The 14,459-nt window shown below is 42.1% G+C and overlaps 1 protein-coding gene and 1 pseudogene across 1 annotated transcript; both read left to right on the forward strand.

Moving 5' to 3' along the window:
* The first annotated feature begins 686 nt into the window (after positions 1–686).
* LOC132005928 (zinc finger protein 551-like) lies at positions 687–2,318 on the forward strand. The gene is given in 2 exon segments (XM_059383445.1): positions 687–867; positions 870–2,318. Coding segments are annotated over 2 exon segments (933 nt in total). The 3' UTR covers positions 1,622–2,318.
* Positions 2,319–10,419: 8,101 nt separating this feature from the next.
* Positions 10,420–11,397, forward strand: LOC132005929 (vomeronasal type-1 receptor 1-like; annotated as a pseudogene).
* The last annotated feature ends 3,062 nt before the right edge of the window (positions 11,398–14,459 follow it).

The raw sequence follows: 14,459 nt of genomic DNA on the forward strand, positions 1-14,459 counted from the left end.
ACTGCAGTGGCGCCTGGGTGGCTCAGTGGTTTAAGCTGCTGCCTTCGGCTCAGGTCATGATCTCAGGGTCCTGGGATCGAGTCCCACATTGGGCTCTCTGCTCAGCTGCTCGGCTGCTCGGCGGGGTTCTGTTTCCCTCTCTCTCTCTCTCTGCCAGCCTCTCTATCGACCTGTGATCTATCTCTGTCAAATAAATAAAGTCTTTAAAAAAAATAAAAATAAATAAAATAAAATCACAGTACTGCAAAGAAGCCCCTTCCTCATCTTGCCTCCCAACTCCTCCATCCTGAGAACAGTCTCATGTATTCATTCTTTGGTATGTCAGGCACATATTTATAATGTGGCTGCCACTTGTCTCCTGAGATAACATGTACATACTAGCATTTCTGCTTTCAGATTGTTTGTGTGCCAGAGAGATTGAGGAGGCACCTTTCGGACAGAATGTTTCTCTGGGAAGAATGCCACAGATCAGGATCTCAGAGCCAAATCTAACCACCCAGAAGATTCATCTCTGTGAGAAGCATGTTCCTGTCATGAAAGATACTTCATACCTGGATAGGCATCAAGGAACACATCCTGGGCAGAAATCATACACATGTGTGGCATGTGGAAAACAATTCTGTTTCAGTGTAAATCTTCACCAACACCAGAATGAGCACAGTGGGAGAAAACCCAATAGCAAGAACATGGACAGGACTTCCTTTGTGAAGACCTATAGACACCATTCATTAGGGAAGCCTTTCACCTGTGAGGATGTTGAAAAAGACTTCTTGGCCAGTTTGGGACTTCTCCAGCATCAGGCCACTCCCAAAGCAATACTGAGTATACACAGCAGTACTAAGTGTGAGGGGTCCTTTCATAGTGGAAAAGTTCTTACAAATGTGGTGAATGTGGAAAAGCCTTCTGTCGTAAATGTACACTTGTTCAGCACCAAAGAATTCACACTGGAGAAGGACTGCTTGAGTGCAGTGAATGTGGGAAAACCTTCAGCTATAAGCATACATTTGTTCAGCATAAGACAGTCCACACTGGAGAAAAGCCTTCTGATAGCAGTGAGTGTGGAAAGGCCTTCAGGTTCAAATATAAACTTTTTCAGCACCTACATACTCACACTAGAGAGAGGCCTTACATGTGTAGTGAATGTAGGAAAACTTTTGGATGCAAATCCAAACTTGTTCAGCACCAGAGAATTCACACAGGAGCACGACCTTATGAGTGTGCTGAATGTGACAAATTCTCCAGACAAAGTTCCAGCCTCTTTCAACATCAGAGAATTCACACTGGAGCAAGGCCTTATGAACGTGACAAATGTGGGAAGTCTTATAGCCAAAGTTCTATCCTCATGCAGCATCAGAGAGTTCACACTGGAGAAAGGCCATATGAGTGCAATGAATATGGGAAATCCTTTAGACAAAGCTCCAGCCTCATTCAACACCAGAGTGTTCACACAGGAGCAAGGCCTTACGAGTGTAGTGAATGTGGGAAATCCTTTAGCCAAAGTTTTAGCCTCATTCTACATCAGAGAATTCACACTGGAGAAAGGCCTTATGAATGCAGTGAATGTGGGAAATCCTTTAGCCAAAACTATAGCCTCATTCAACACCATAAACTTCACACTTGAAAAAGGCATTAGGACTGCAGCCAACCTGAGAAAGTTTTCCGCCGTCTGCTCTGATTCAACACCAAAAACTTAAAGACTCAAATCAGTTTTATGAATCAGTAGATGTGGAAAAACCTTCAGCCAAAATCTAAGCCCATTCAGCATGAAAAAGAAATTCCACATAAGAAAATGGCCTTAAATGTTCAGGAAATATGCTCTTTCTTTGTTCAATGTAACAGCACTAGAGAGCTTCTCTGAGGAGCCATCTACCACACATTCCAGTTACAAGAAGTTTTCAGGAGCTGCATTTCATATTCTGACCTGCTCAGACCTTCCCGGAATTCTCACTGCCAGTGGTGGCAGAAGGTATCTCACCTCTGACACCCAGGAGGTCCATGCGAGTCACCTTAGCATGCTCAGAGAAGACAGATGTTTGTGTTCTTCTGCTCTGTAGTGGAAATCATGGTCTGAACCCCTGGGGTGGGGACCTTTCCTCTGACTAGCTATGGCATGGACCTGATCCACTTTTTGCCACAGAACCCAATCCAGGAACCACTGATATTTTGCAAGTTTTACCCTCTTTGTGGCATTGTTGATCTTATGCCATATTTTTTATGGATTTTCCAGCCTCTAAGTCACTGAGGTGGGACCTGTCTTCCTCACATTTGCTCTGATTTGTGCAATAATAAACATCTTATTAAATCACATTTAATCTTAAGATTTTTATTCATTGTGTGGGGTGGGTTGAAAACATTGGGCTCTGCCATTGTGGAAAAGTGGACAGCTTTCTTGGACATCAAGGAGACTATAATGTCAGAGACTACCTCTCACTATAGTTTTTACCTAATCAGCATTCCTACCTGATTTAAAAAAGAATTATTTGATGTTTGTCCCTAGTTCCTGGCATAGAACTTCTGAAACCCTTGGGATTTCCTGGATAAGAGTCTTTTGTATGAGGGTGAAATCACTCAAGATGGAGGCCAATAAAGGAACTTCAGGATGGGAGCTGGTGACTAGACATTAGAGAGTTCTAACTGTACGCCCTATCTGTAACTGTCCCTCAGAATAACGTACTGCTTAAGATATAACCCATAAGAAATTATACTAGCCACTAAACATGCTTAGATACAGCCTTAAGAAAAATATGCACTAGCAACAGGCCTCTGAGGGAGAGGATGATAAACGTCCTTGAAGCTGAGCTGCTGAGGACGCCCGGCCTGCTCAGGCCGGAACGCCACCTGCTTCATTCTCCCGTTACCTCCCCTTCCTGCTCCTGCAGGAGCACCTGCAGCTCATCAGACGATCCTTCTCTTTGGGCTTACTCACTCTAGATCACGGGCTACAGGACCAGATGTATTTTGCCTTTCTTCTTACTTATCTGCAAGACTCATGGTCAGTGTGTAACCTACTCTGGCTTCTTTGTTGGTTGTTACCGACTTTCCAATAAATATGAGACTAAGGAGTCGTTCAGAGAGACAGTCTTTTCTGCTGTCATTCCCTGCTCCCTTTCTCTTGCAGCTGACTTGTTTGTGCCTCATTCGTCTCCTGTGCGCTGTCGGGAAGCAGCACTATCCTTGATATCTGGGGAGGGGAAGGAGCTAGACATTGGGTTCACTCACCAATGGCCAACGATTTAGTCAATCACGCCTATGGAATGGCCAAAACCCCTAAAAACAGGACTTAACACCAGCCGGCCAGGAGGGGGTGCATACTGATTCCACTGTGACAAGGATTCTTGCTCTTGGGGCTCTTACGGAGCTCACCCTATGTACCTCTTCATCTCTTTGTTGATTTGTGTCCATTTTAGTAAACTAATAGTAAGCATAGCATTTCCCTGAGTTCTGTGAGTTATTGTAGCAAATTATTAAATCTGAGTGGAGACTCGAGGCAACTCCAGATTTATAGTCAACTTGGCAGAAGTGAGGGTAGTCTAGGGACCCCATTTGCCGCTGGCATTTTAAGAGACAGTTGTAGGACTGAGTCCTAACCTGTGGGGTCTGCCAAGTAGCTAGTGTCAGAATTGCATTGAACACCCAGTTGGTGTTGGAATGACACATTTGAGATCAGAAAAGGCTATATACTGCGTAAGGCCTTCTAGGAAAGACCTAGAATGTCAGGATGTTTGTAGCCCCAAAGATCACCTGGAGGAGGATACAGCTGCGACAACCAACAATGCTTTTGGTAAAGGCTAGGACAGGGTAATTTCTCCCAGGTGTAGTGATGGGAATCAGCAGCACTTGAATTATGCTTGGACATGACATTATTAAGGCCTGATTGTCTAAAATGAATTAGGAAAATACAAAGTGCTTACTTTTTCTCTGACTGAAATTATTGAGATACCTGAGTATTAAGACCAGGTTTTTTAAAAGATTTATTTATTTATTTATTTGAGAGAGCATGTGTACACATGCACATGATTGGGATGAGGGGCAGAGGTAGAGGAAGAAAGAATCCAAGCAGACTCCCCTCTGAGCAAGGAGCCTGACATGGGGCTCAGTCTCAAGACCCTGAGATCATGACCTGAGCCGAAATCAAGAGTTGGACACTTAATATACCACCCAGGCATCCCTTAGAACAAATTTTAAAAGGACTTATCAGGGGTCGGGGGTGCTTGAGAGGCTCAGTCTGTTAAGCATCTGCCTTCAGCTCAGGTCATGATCCTGGGGTCCTGGGGTCCTGGGATTGAGCCCTGTGCCTGGATCCCTGTTCCGCAAGGAGTCCTCTTCTCCTCTTTCTGCTCCTTCCCCACACTTGAGCTCTCTGTCTCTCTCTCTCTCACTTTCAAATAAATGAATAAAATCTTTGGGGGAAAAAAAAAAAGGCCTCATGAGTAATGGAAATGTTACCAACACCAGTAATGGTGACCTCCTCATTGCACAATGTCCACTTACATTTTTATCAGCCCAGAGAATCTTTGCTGCATTCTCCATGTTCCATTTGCTTAGTCATCATCTTAAAAAAAAAAAAAAAAACAAAAAAAAAACCCTCACTTGCAAAGCTGAGTTACAATTCTAAGGTGTTTGGTTTATACCCAAAATCTGCGATCTTTGATCTGATATTCAGATGCTAAGGGCTTCTTGAAATGTTATTTTTGCTTTGTACACTAACCCCACTTCAATTCTCATATGGCTTCATGATGTGTCACAGGCTATTTGTAGCAGAATACATAATTCATATTTATGATTCTAATGAGAACTTTCCTTACAGCAAAACCACTAGATCCAACCAATTAGGGAATTGTACTTGCACCTTACCCCAGTAACCCTTGGCCCAGTGGCATATGGCTGCCATTATAGCATGGAGCATAAGCTGGTCTCAGATAGAGGGAAAAGCCAGATCCACCATCTGGAGTCACAAACACATTCTCTATTTCAGCCGTTTAACTCCCTGTGCTCAACAGTTACTGCTCTAACATTCCACTGTTGCCATTGGCCAAAAAAGACTATTTTGATAGTCTAATTGATTAGCAATTTTGATTACTAATTGGGCTTGTTGCCACCAACTTTAAACCTCCCATTGTTTACTTGGAGAATCCAGACCTCTCTTCTATCCTGAATTGTCCTAATAATTATCTATAAAGAAGTCAGTCCATCTATTCGAAGAGCTGTCATCACTGATCTGTCACTTAGAAGCTTCCCAAATCCTGGTCAAGGACCTTACTTGAATCCTCCAGCTGTCTTCTACTCCTGCAGCCTCTTCCACTTTTCTGTTACTTGCTTGTCCATCTTGGTGTTCCTAGCTCAATATATTCACTAAAATCTCAAGAATGCCAAATCTGTTTTTTACTTTATAAATTTCCTCCAGTATTACTTTTGTCTATGTTAATATTCTGCCACCTTTATAGAGAGAATAAAAGATCATTGTTTGATATTGTCTGAAAACATCCTCTGCTTCCTAAAACAAATCTCTTCCGGGCTCCCTGTGTTAAAATGGAAATGATGCCTCCCCCCAAATTTAGCATCAATCCCTCCATCCCACCTATGACTTTACCATGTCTTAGCTTCCAAGGGTTTTTTTTCTTCATTTATCAAATCTCTTGACTGATAAACCACCCATCACTGACCTTCAGCCTCTTAATTTCCTCGACCAAAAAAATCAATATGGTTTTTGTACTTCATAAAACAACTACCCTTCCCTCTGAGCTAGTACATTTTCTTTTCTGTCATCGCTCTCCCTCACCCTTTATTGCTAAACTTTTATAAGCATGTTCTCTCCTTTTGTTTCTATTACTTCAATTCCTATGTAGTTCTCTACTCATTTGTATAAAGTTTCTGTCTTTACAACTTTGTCACCATTAATGAACTTAAAAATACAATAATTACATCGAAAGTTTTCCTTAAAGTTTCTTTCAGCAGCTTTTGCACCATGAGGTTTTTGTTGCTACTGCTGTTTTGTATTCTTAACTGAACACGCTGGCTTAAACAACAAAAACCCTCCTCTTAGTATTGTAATGAATCTGAGCCCAGTCTGAAGTTATTTCTCCACAATCTGTCTACATTCTACTGGTGATCTTCCACAGTGGCACGGTTGTAAAAAATATTACACACTCAGAACTTGAAAGTGTGTGTCTCTGTGTAAAAGTCCTGATCCTCTTATCTAATGATCTTCTTGTAGCCTGTTCCTGGGCATCTGATAGACATCACAGACTCAACACCTTTAAACTCCTCCTGAGCTTCCTTTAAAAAAACTTTTTTAAATAAATCTTATTTTTTAAAATATTTTATTTATTTATTTGATACAGAGATAGTAAGCACAAGTTGGCAGAGCAGCAGGCAGAGGGAGAGGAGGAAGCAGGCTGTCTGCTGAGCAGGGAGGCCGTTGCGGAGCTCAATCCCAGGTCCCTGGGATCGTGACCTGAGCCGAAGGCGGACACTTCGCAACTGAGCCACCCAGGCACCCCTATCTTATTTTTTTAGAGAAGTTTTGGATTCACAGCAAAATTGATAGCAAGTAGGATACCTGGGTGGAGCAGCTGCTTTCAGCTCAGGTTATGATCCCAAACTGGGATCAAGTCCCCACATCGGGCTTCTTGCAGGGAGCCTGCTTTTCCTTCTGCCTGCTGCTCCCCCTGCTTGTTGTCTCTTTCTCTCTGACAAGTAAAAAAAAATCTTTAAAAACAACAACAACAACTGACGGCAAGATACAGTGGTACATTTGTTATAATTGATGAACCTACAATGACTTGTTATCATCCAAAGACCATGGTTTACATAATGGTTCCTTCTTGGTGTGCATTTTATGTGTTTGGGTAAATTATAACAACATGTGTCCACCACAATAATTCATAGAGATTAGTTTCACTGCCCTAAAATTTCAGTTTCACTGCCCTAAAAATTCTCCGCTAATTGTCCCTCTCTCCTGCCTAACCTCCAGCAACTACAGATATTTCTAGTGTCTCCAGAACTTTGTCTTTTTCAAAATGTTATGTCCTATGTAGCCTTTTCAAAATGGCCTCCTTGACTTAGTAATATGCATCTAACTTTCTTCCTTGTCTTTTCATGACTTGACAGTGCTCTAAATTCTGAATGATATTCCATTGTCTGGATGTGCCAGTTTATTTACCCATTCACTTACTGAAGGATATCTTGGTTGCATCCAAGTTTTGGTGATACCGGCTAAAGTTGTCGGAGGCAGGCCCCTGGCCAGGGTGGCCTCCGCCATTAAAAGATGGCGCCTGGCTAGTTGCCAGGTTAGGATTGCCTCGTGAGACTAAGCGGAATGCCCAAAGAGGAAGTAAACAGCATTGGTTGCTAGCAAAGTTGTTCGTTTAGGTGCACAGCCTGATTCGCTCCCTCCTGTACCCTGCTCGCTGATTGGTCATGTAAGCATATATAAGTGTGTAGACTTGCAGAAATAAAGAGAGAGAAGATGCATCTGAACTGGGGCTTCTTGTCATCCTTGTGCGTCGAGGGCGATATAAAGTTGCATGTAAACATCCATATGCAGGTTTTTGTGTGGATATGTTTTCAAAGCCTTTGGGTAAATAACAAGGAATGCAATTGCTGGATTGCCTGGTAAGTCTATGTTAGTTTTGTAGGAAACTGCCAGACTGTCGTCCAAAGTGACTGTGCCATTTTGCGTCCCCACCAGTGATGAATGAGAATTCCTATTGCTCCACATTCTCACCAGCATTTATTTGGTGGTGTCACTGTGAGCTTTCTTTTCACTCTTCTCTGAGCATAGTTTCCCATTCTCAGTTGCTACCAACTCCATCCTTCCAGTTGATGATACTAAAAATCTCAGGCTCTTTTCTTTTCTTTTCTTTTTTAGATTTTATTTATTTATTTGACAGAGTGAGATCACAAGTGGGCAGTGAGGCAGGTAGAGAGAGAGGGGGAAGCAGACTCCCCACTGAGCAGAGAGCCCAATTCGATGCGGGGCTTAATCCCAGGACTCTGAGATCATGACCTGAGCTGAAGGCAGAGGCTTAACCCACTGAGCCACCCAGGCACACCTGTGTCCCTTACTTTGTAATTTAGAATCATTACTGTCAACTCTTGCATCCTGTTTTTTTTTTCTTAAAGATTTTATTTATTTATTTGAGAAAGAGAGGAGAGAGTGAGTGTGAGAAAGAAGGAGCAGGGGGAGGAGCAAAAGAAGGGGAGCAAAAGAAGGGGATGAAGCAGACTCCCTGCTGAGCAGGGAGCCCAACACGGGGCTCCATCCGAGAACCACCCTTGCATCATGACCTGAGCTAACTGAGCCACCCAGGCACTCCAACTCTAGTGTCCTGTTTATATAATCTCAGTAGTTTGGGGTGACTCTTTTGTTTTCTTATACAGTAGGGAGTTCTGAGGTAGTTTTCTATAACTTCTTTTTTTTTTAATATTTTATTTATTTATTTGACAGAGAGAGATCACAAGTAGGCAGAGAGGCAGGCAGAGAGAGAGAGAGAGGAGGAAGCAGGCTCCCTGCTGAGCAGAGAGCCCGATGCGGGACTCGATCCCAGGACCCCGAGATCATAACCTGAGCTGAAGGCAGCGGCTTAACCCACTGAGCCACCCAGGCGCCCAGTTTTCTATAACTTCTATTCCAGATATAGATTCATTTATTTTTTTCAGAAAGATCTGTTATCATTTAATAAAATAGTGTGTATATACTATATATGTATATACATGTATATATGAACATATATAATTACAGAATCAAAGTACTGTTGGGGGGGGGTGCCTGGGTGGCTCAGTTGATTAAGCATCTGCCTTCATGACCCCAGGGTCCTGGTATCCAGTCTCCTATTGGGTTCCCTGCTCAGCTGGGAGTCTGCTTCTCCCTCTCTGCCTCTCCCTCTGCTTGTATGCACTCTCTTTTTCACCAAATTTAAAAATCTTTTTTTTTTAATATTTTATTTGTTTATTTGACAGAGATCACAGGTAAGCAGAGATGCAGGCAGAGAGAGAGGAGGAAGCAGCCTCCTTGCTGAGCAGAAAGCCCCACGCATTGAGACCTGAGCCAAAAGCAGAGGCTTTAACCCACTGAGCCACCCAGGCACCCTAAATTTAAAAATCTTTAAAAAATGCTATTTTGGGGGGCACCTGGGTGGCTCAGTGGATTAAGCCTCTGCCTTCGGCTCAGGTCATGGTCTCAGGGTCCTGGGATCCAGCCCCGCGTCGGGCTTTCTGCTGAGCAGGGAGGTTGCTTCCCTTCCTCTCTCTCTGCCTGCCTCTCTGCCTACTTGTGATCTCTGTCTGTCAAATAAATAAATAAAATCTTTTTAAAAAATGCTATTTTTTTACTTATAATAAGTACATAATTAGTTATCTTTACATATATATTAATATAGAATATGTATTCAGATTATGGTGTTTAAAATATAGAAGTAACTCCTTTTCTTTGGCTTAAACCTGAATTTGGCACACATTTAGGTTTATTTATTTTTTTGTTTTTATGTTCAAGTTATGTTTTATAACTTTTGGCACCATATATGTTTAGATAAATACATAAAAAATTTGAAACAAAAACCATGAACCAGATACACTGAGCGCCATCTGGCTTCATACTTTCTCCTCTATTCTTTTATCACTATGACCTGCAGGTGCTCGTTTTTGTAATTTTTTAAAAAGATTTTATTTATTTATTTGACAGAGAGAGAGAGAGATCACAAGTAGGCAAAGAGGAGGCACAGAGAGAGGAGGAGGCAGGCTCCCTGCTGAGCAGAGAGCCTGATGCGGGGCTCAATTCCAGGATCCTGAGATCATGACCTGAGCCGAAGACAGAGGCTTAACCCACTGAGCCACCCAGGTGCCCCTTATTTTTGTAATTTTTTTATGTTCTTAATATTTGAAAAATACAGTCATATACATACAGATAAATGGATATTAATTATGCTCCCTTTATTAGGAAAATATTGCTAAGTACACACAATATTCTGACACTTTCTATTTTTACTTAATTGTACGTCCTGGAAATGCAGCAGTCAAAAGAACTTTAGTCATGGCTGCCTAGTGCCCCATTGTGAAAATGCACTATGATTCCTTCAGTCTCCTACTGACATACATTGGGTTGATTCCAATTTTTGTTATTACAACTAGTCCTGCAAAAAATTGTCTTGTGCCTATGAAAGGCATGTCTAAATACTCATATTGAGTTGAGAAATTATGTGATCAAAGATGCTATCTTGGTGTATTGAGAGTAACAAAATTTTCTATTTTAGTCTCCAGATTCCTGCGATTCAAATAAAACAGCCACAGTATCCCCTTTAAACTGATGAAATGGTTTCCACTGACTTAAACTTGGGTATTATTTTCCTCACTCGGGCTGGACTTGGGAGCCTTGGGAGTGCCTCACTTCGTCTTTCTATCTTTACCTCACTCACGAGGCGCATGTTGAGGCCCACAGACTTGATTCTTGTCAGGGCAGTCACAGCTGACACCGTGGTTCTTTTTTCTTTTTTAAGATTTTATTTGTTTATTTGACAGACAGAGAGCACAAGTAGGCAGAGAGAGAGAGAGGAGGAGGAAACAGGCTCCCTGCTGAGCAGAGAGCCTCATGTGGGGCTCATCCCAGGACCCTGGGGTCATGACCTGAGTCGAAGGCAGAGGCTTTAACCCACTGAGCCCCCCAGGCGCCCCAACCATGAGTCTTTTTTAGGATCCCTCAGACAATGGCAGCATTTGGGTTGGAATCTTTCCTGGATGAAGCTGGACATGGGTTGGTCTTCTCTTCTCACCGAGTGGCCAGAAGGGTTTCTCTCAGCACCACCTGCCTTCACAGCAGCTTCCAGGCCAGTAAGCTCAATGCTAACACCTCCATGTGGTCAACTCAGGGTGCAATCCCCAAAGTGCACTGGCTTTTGCTGTTTCCTCTGCTGGATGCTGCATTTCCTGTTATATATCTTTACTGCTTTGCATGTTACTGAACCAAGAAAGAGAAAAAACATGAGTTTGGAGAAAACGTATGAACACTATAATTCACCCATTTCGATCAAATCTGTAGTCTTACTCCATGCGGTCATGTTCTCCTTTGTTATGTCACTTGTTTGGGCCTCGTGGCCTGGTCTCCTGGCTCCATCGTCCTTGTCCTGCTCAGGCACAAGCAGCGAGTCCAATACATTCACAGCAACAACCCTTTCTCTAGACCTTCCCACACGGACCGTCCTGATCCTGGTGAGCATGTTCATCTCCTTTTATTTCCTCTCTTCCATTTTGTCTTCATGCGTAGCACTTACTGTGAACCCAACCCACTGGTTGACTAATACCTGTGCACTGGCATCTTCTGGCTTCCCAGCATTTAGCCCCTTTGTGCTCCTTGCGTGTGACGCCTGCGCCTCCCGATTTTCTGCTTTCTGGGGAAGGAAGTGATTTTTCCAAGTATGGTCTCCAGATGGTAAGTTCCTTATAGGGCATCCTATAATTTAGTTAAGTATTTATTTGATCATTGTGTGTGTGTGTGTTTACACATAAAACACTCTTGTTTTCTGCCAGATGATATATTATCCCATAGGGATCAGTATGGAATAAGCAAAAACAACCTTGGCCTCATACCGTGTATATGATTGTCCAAAATGAACATGGTATGAATATGACAATGACTTTCTAAAATTGCATCTGCTATTCTTTGGAGAATATCAGGCAATAAGATAATGACCTGGGGGAGATTTTCAGCTTTTGGGAGTTCAGGAGTGGAAACTCACTGTTGATTCAACTCTGAAGTGACATCCAAAAGATTTACTGCATTGTTAAAGCATCTTGGGTGAAAAATGTTTCAAGGGAACAGAAAATGACTGGGGAATATCCTAAATTGGTACAACCACAGGTGGACTTCAAAGAGTGAAAAGAGGGGTGCCTGGGTGGCTCAGTGGGTTAAGCCTCTGCCTCAGGTTCAGGTCATGATCCCAGGATCCTGGGACTGAGTCCTGCATCAGGCTCCCTGCTCAGCGGGGAGCCTGCTTCTCCTTCTCCAACACCCCCTGGTTGTGTTCCCTCTCTCACTTTGTCTCCATCTGTCAAAAAAAAAAAAAAAGAGTGAAAAGAAGTTCATGATGTTTAGCAGAGTATGTGGCATACAATGTGGCGAGGCAGGCAAGTAGGTGATATCTTCTGGCAGGTGTTGGAGGTCATGTCAATGATCAACACCTTTCATAGGAGGGCGCCTGGGTGGCTCAGTGGGTTGAGCCACTGCCTTTGGCTCAGGTCATGATCTCAGGGTCCTGGGATCGAGTCCTGCATCAGGCTCTCTGCTCAGCAGGGAGCCTGCTTCCCCCCGCCCGCCCCCCACCCCCGCTCTCTCTGCCTGACTCTGTCTACTTGTGATCTCTGTCTGTGAAATAAACAAATAAAATCTTAAAAAAAAAAAAACCTTTAGGGGCGCCTGGGTGGCTCAGTGGGTTAAGCCCCTGCCTTCGGCTCAGGTCATGATCTCAGGGTCCTGGGATCGAGCCCCGCATCAGGCTCTCTGCTCAGCGGGGAGCCTGCTTCCTCCTCTCTCTCTGCCTGCCTCTCTGCCTACTTGTGATCTCTGTCTGTCAAATAAATAAATAAAATCTTAAAAAAAAAAAAAAAAAAACCTTTCATAGGAAAGATCATGGGTCACTGAGAATTTTTGTCCAGTGAAATAATCAAAACTGTGATAAAAAATAAAAAATAATTTAATTAAAATAAAATTTAGTACACATTATAACTTAGCCTTTTTTGACCTTACTTTACAATATTTTTTCATTTAAAAAATAGGTGGTAAAATAATGCACTTCCAATTTAGCAATATTTAAGGGTCAAAGCTAAGAAAGAGTCTCTCCTTGACCAAACTTTAGCCAGGTTCCTGTCAGGAATCCTATTCACAACTAGACCTCAACATTTGGACTTCTGCGCCCACCTTTGCATTGCCCAGTTTTAACAAGAATCCTATTAAGTTGCTTTAGCCAGAAACCATCCCTGCTTAATAGCTGATAACCCTTGATATCTGATCAAATTGCTCATCCTACCATTCCCCCAGATGGTACTGATCACCTTTGCCTGCTTTCAGCCAGAATCCCCCTTACCCCTGAAGTTTTTTCTCAGTACTTTTCCATCCACTGACTCCCACACTGCCTCTTGGCTATGAACCCCTAGTTGTTCATACTCTATTTGGAATTGAGCCAAGTTCTATACTGGGCTCTCTTTCCACTATTACAACAGTTCCTGATTAAAAGCTGGTTTTGCTCCTTTACCTACTGTTCAGCTCTGGTTTTCTTTAATAGATCATGAAAGTTATCATTCTTTATGAAGTAAAACTGAGTTTTAGAAAAGTTTTTTGTTGTTGGTACTTAAAGGAAACTTTCAAAGAGTTCCATTTTTATTTAACCTTTATTTTCCATCTTTAAATAATCACTTGGGATGCCTGGGTGGCTCAGTTGGTTAAGCGTCTGCCTTCAGCTCAGATCATGATCCCAGAGTCCTGGGATCCAGTCCCACAACCAGCTTCTTGGTCAGCAGGGAGCCTCCTTCTCCCTCTGCCTGCCACTCCCCATGCTAACTTCAAAAATATAATACTTGGTCTTTAAAATATATATATGTGGCTAAATGTATATTTCTGTACTATGTCTATAACTAAAATTGTATTAAAATTAATTTTATTATATATATATCTAAATATATATAGATATCTATATATATCTAAATCATTTAGATATATATATATAGATATTTATAGATATATATATAGATATCTATATATCTATATATTTAAGAGAGAGGGCATGGGAGAGGCAGAGGGAGAGAAAGAGAGAATTTTAAGCAAGTTCTACACCCAGTACAGAGCCCAACATGGGGCTCGATCTCATGACTCTGAGATCATGACGTGAGTCGAAATCAAAAGTTGGATGCTTAACTGACTAAGCCATCCAGACACCCCTATTATATTTTTTGCAAGTATCTAATGTAAAATAGTTTAATGTATATAAAAATAAAACATATGCTTAACTTATCTAAATATCATGTTAATCCAATATATTTAAGCAGCCTGTCTGTTATGAATGATAAATCATAATGAAAATATTCTGGCTTCTAGTAAACTCAAGAGAAACATTGTATCTTACAGAGAGAGCTGTTCTTTTTCTTCATTAGACCATTGTCCTCTAATTGAAAATCTGCATGTTTTCTTTAGGGAGTTTAATGTGTGTTAATATTTTTTATTGGCTCAAGGTTTTATATAAGCACTTAGTGGCTTACCTTAAATGGGGAGCTCCATTACCTAGAATATTGAATCATTTAAAGGTTTCCTGAAGAAAATTGCCTGCCCTAAATCATCCCAGTGCTAGGTATCAGGCAACTGGGACCACGCTTATAACCCAAAGCCCACTGGAATTATTCAGACTAGCCAGTTTTCAGCTGTTTGCTCCGCCCTGCCTTGCCTTTCCTGTAGAAAACACAATACAGTCTCACAGCTA

This window comes from Mustela nigripes, chromosome 17, assembly GCF_022355385.1.
Source record: "Mustela nigripes isolate SB6536 chromosome 17, MUSNIG.SB6536, whole genome shotgun sequence".
NCBI lineage: Eukaryota > Metazoa > Chordata > Mammalia > Carnivora > Mustelidae > Mustela > Mustela nigripes.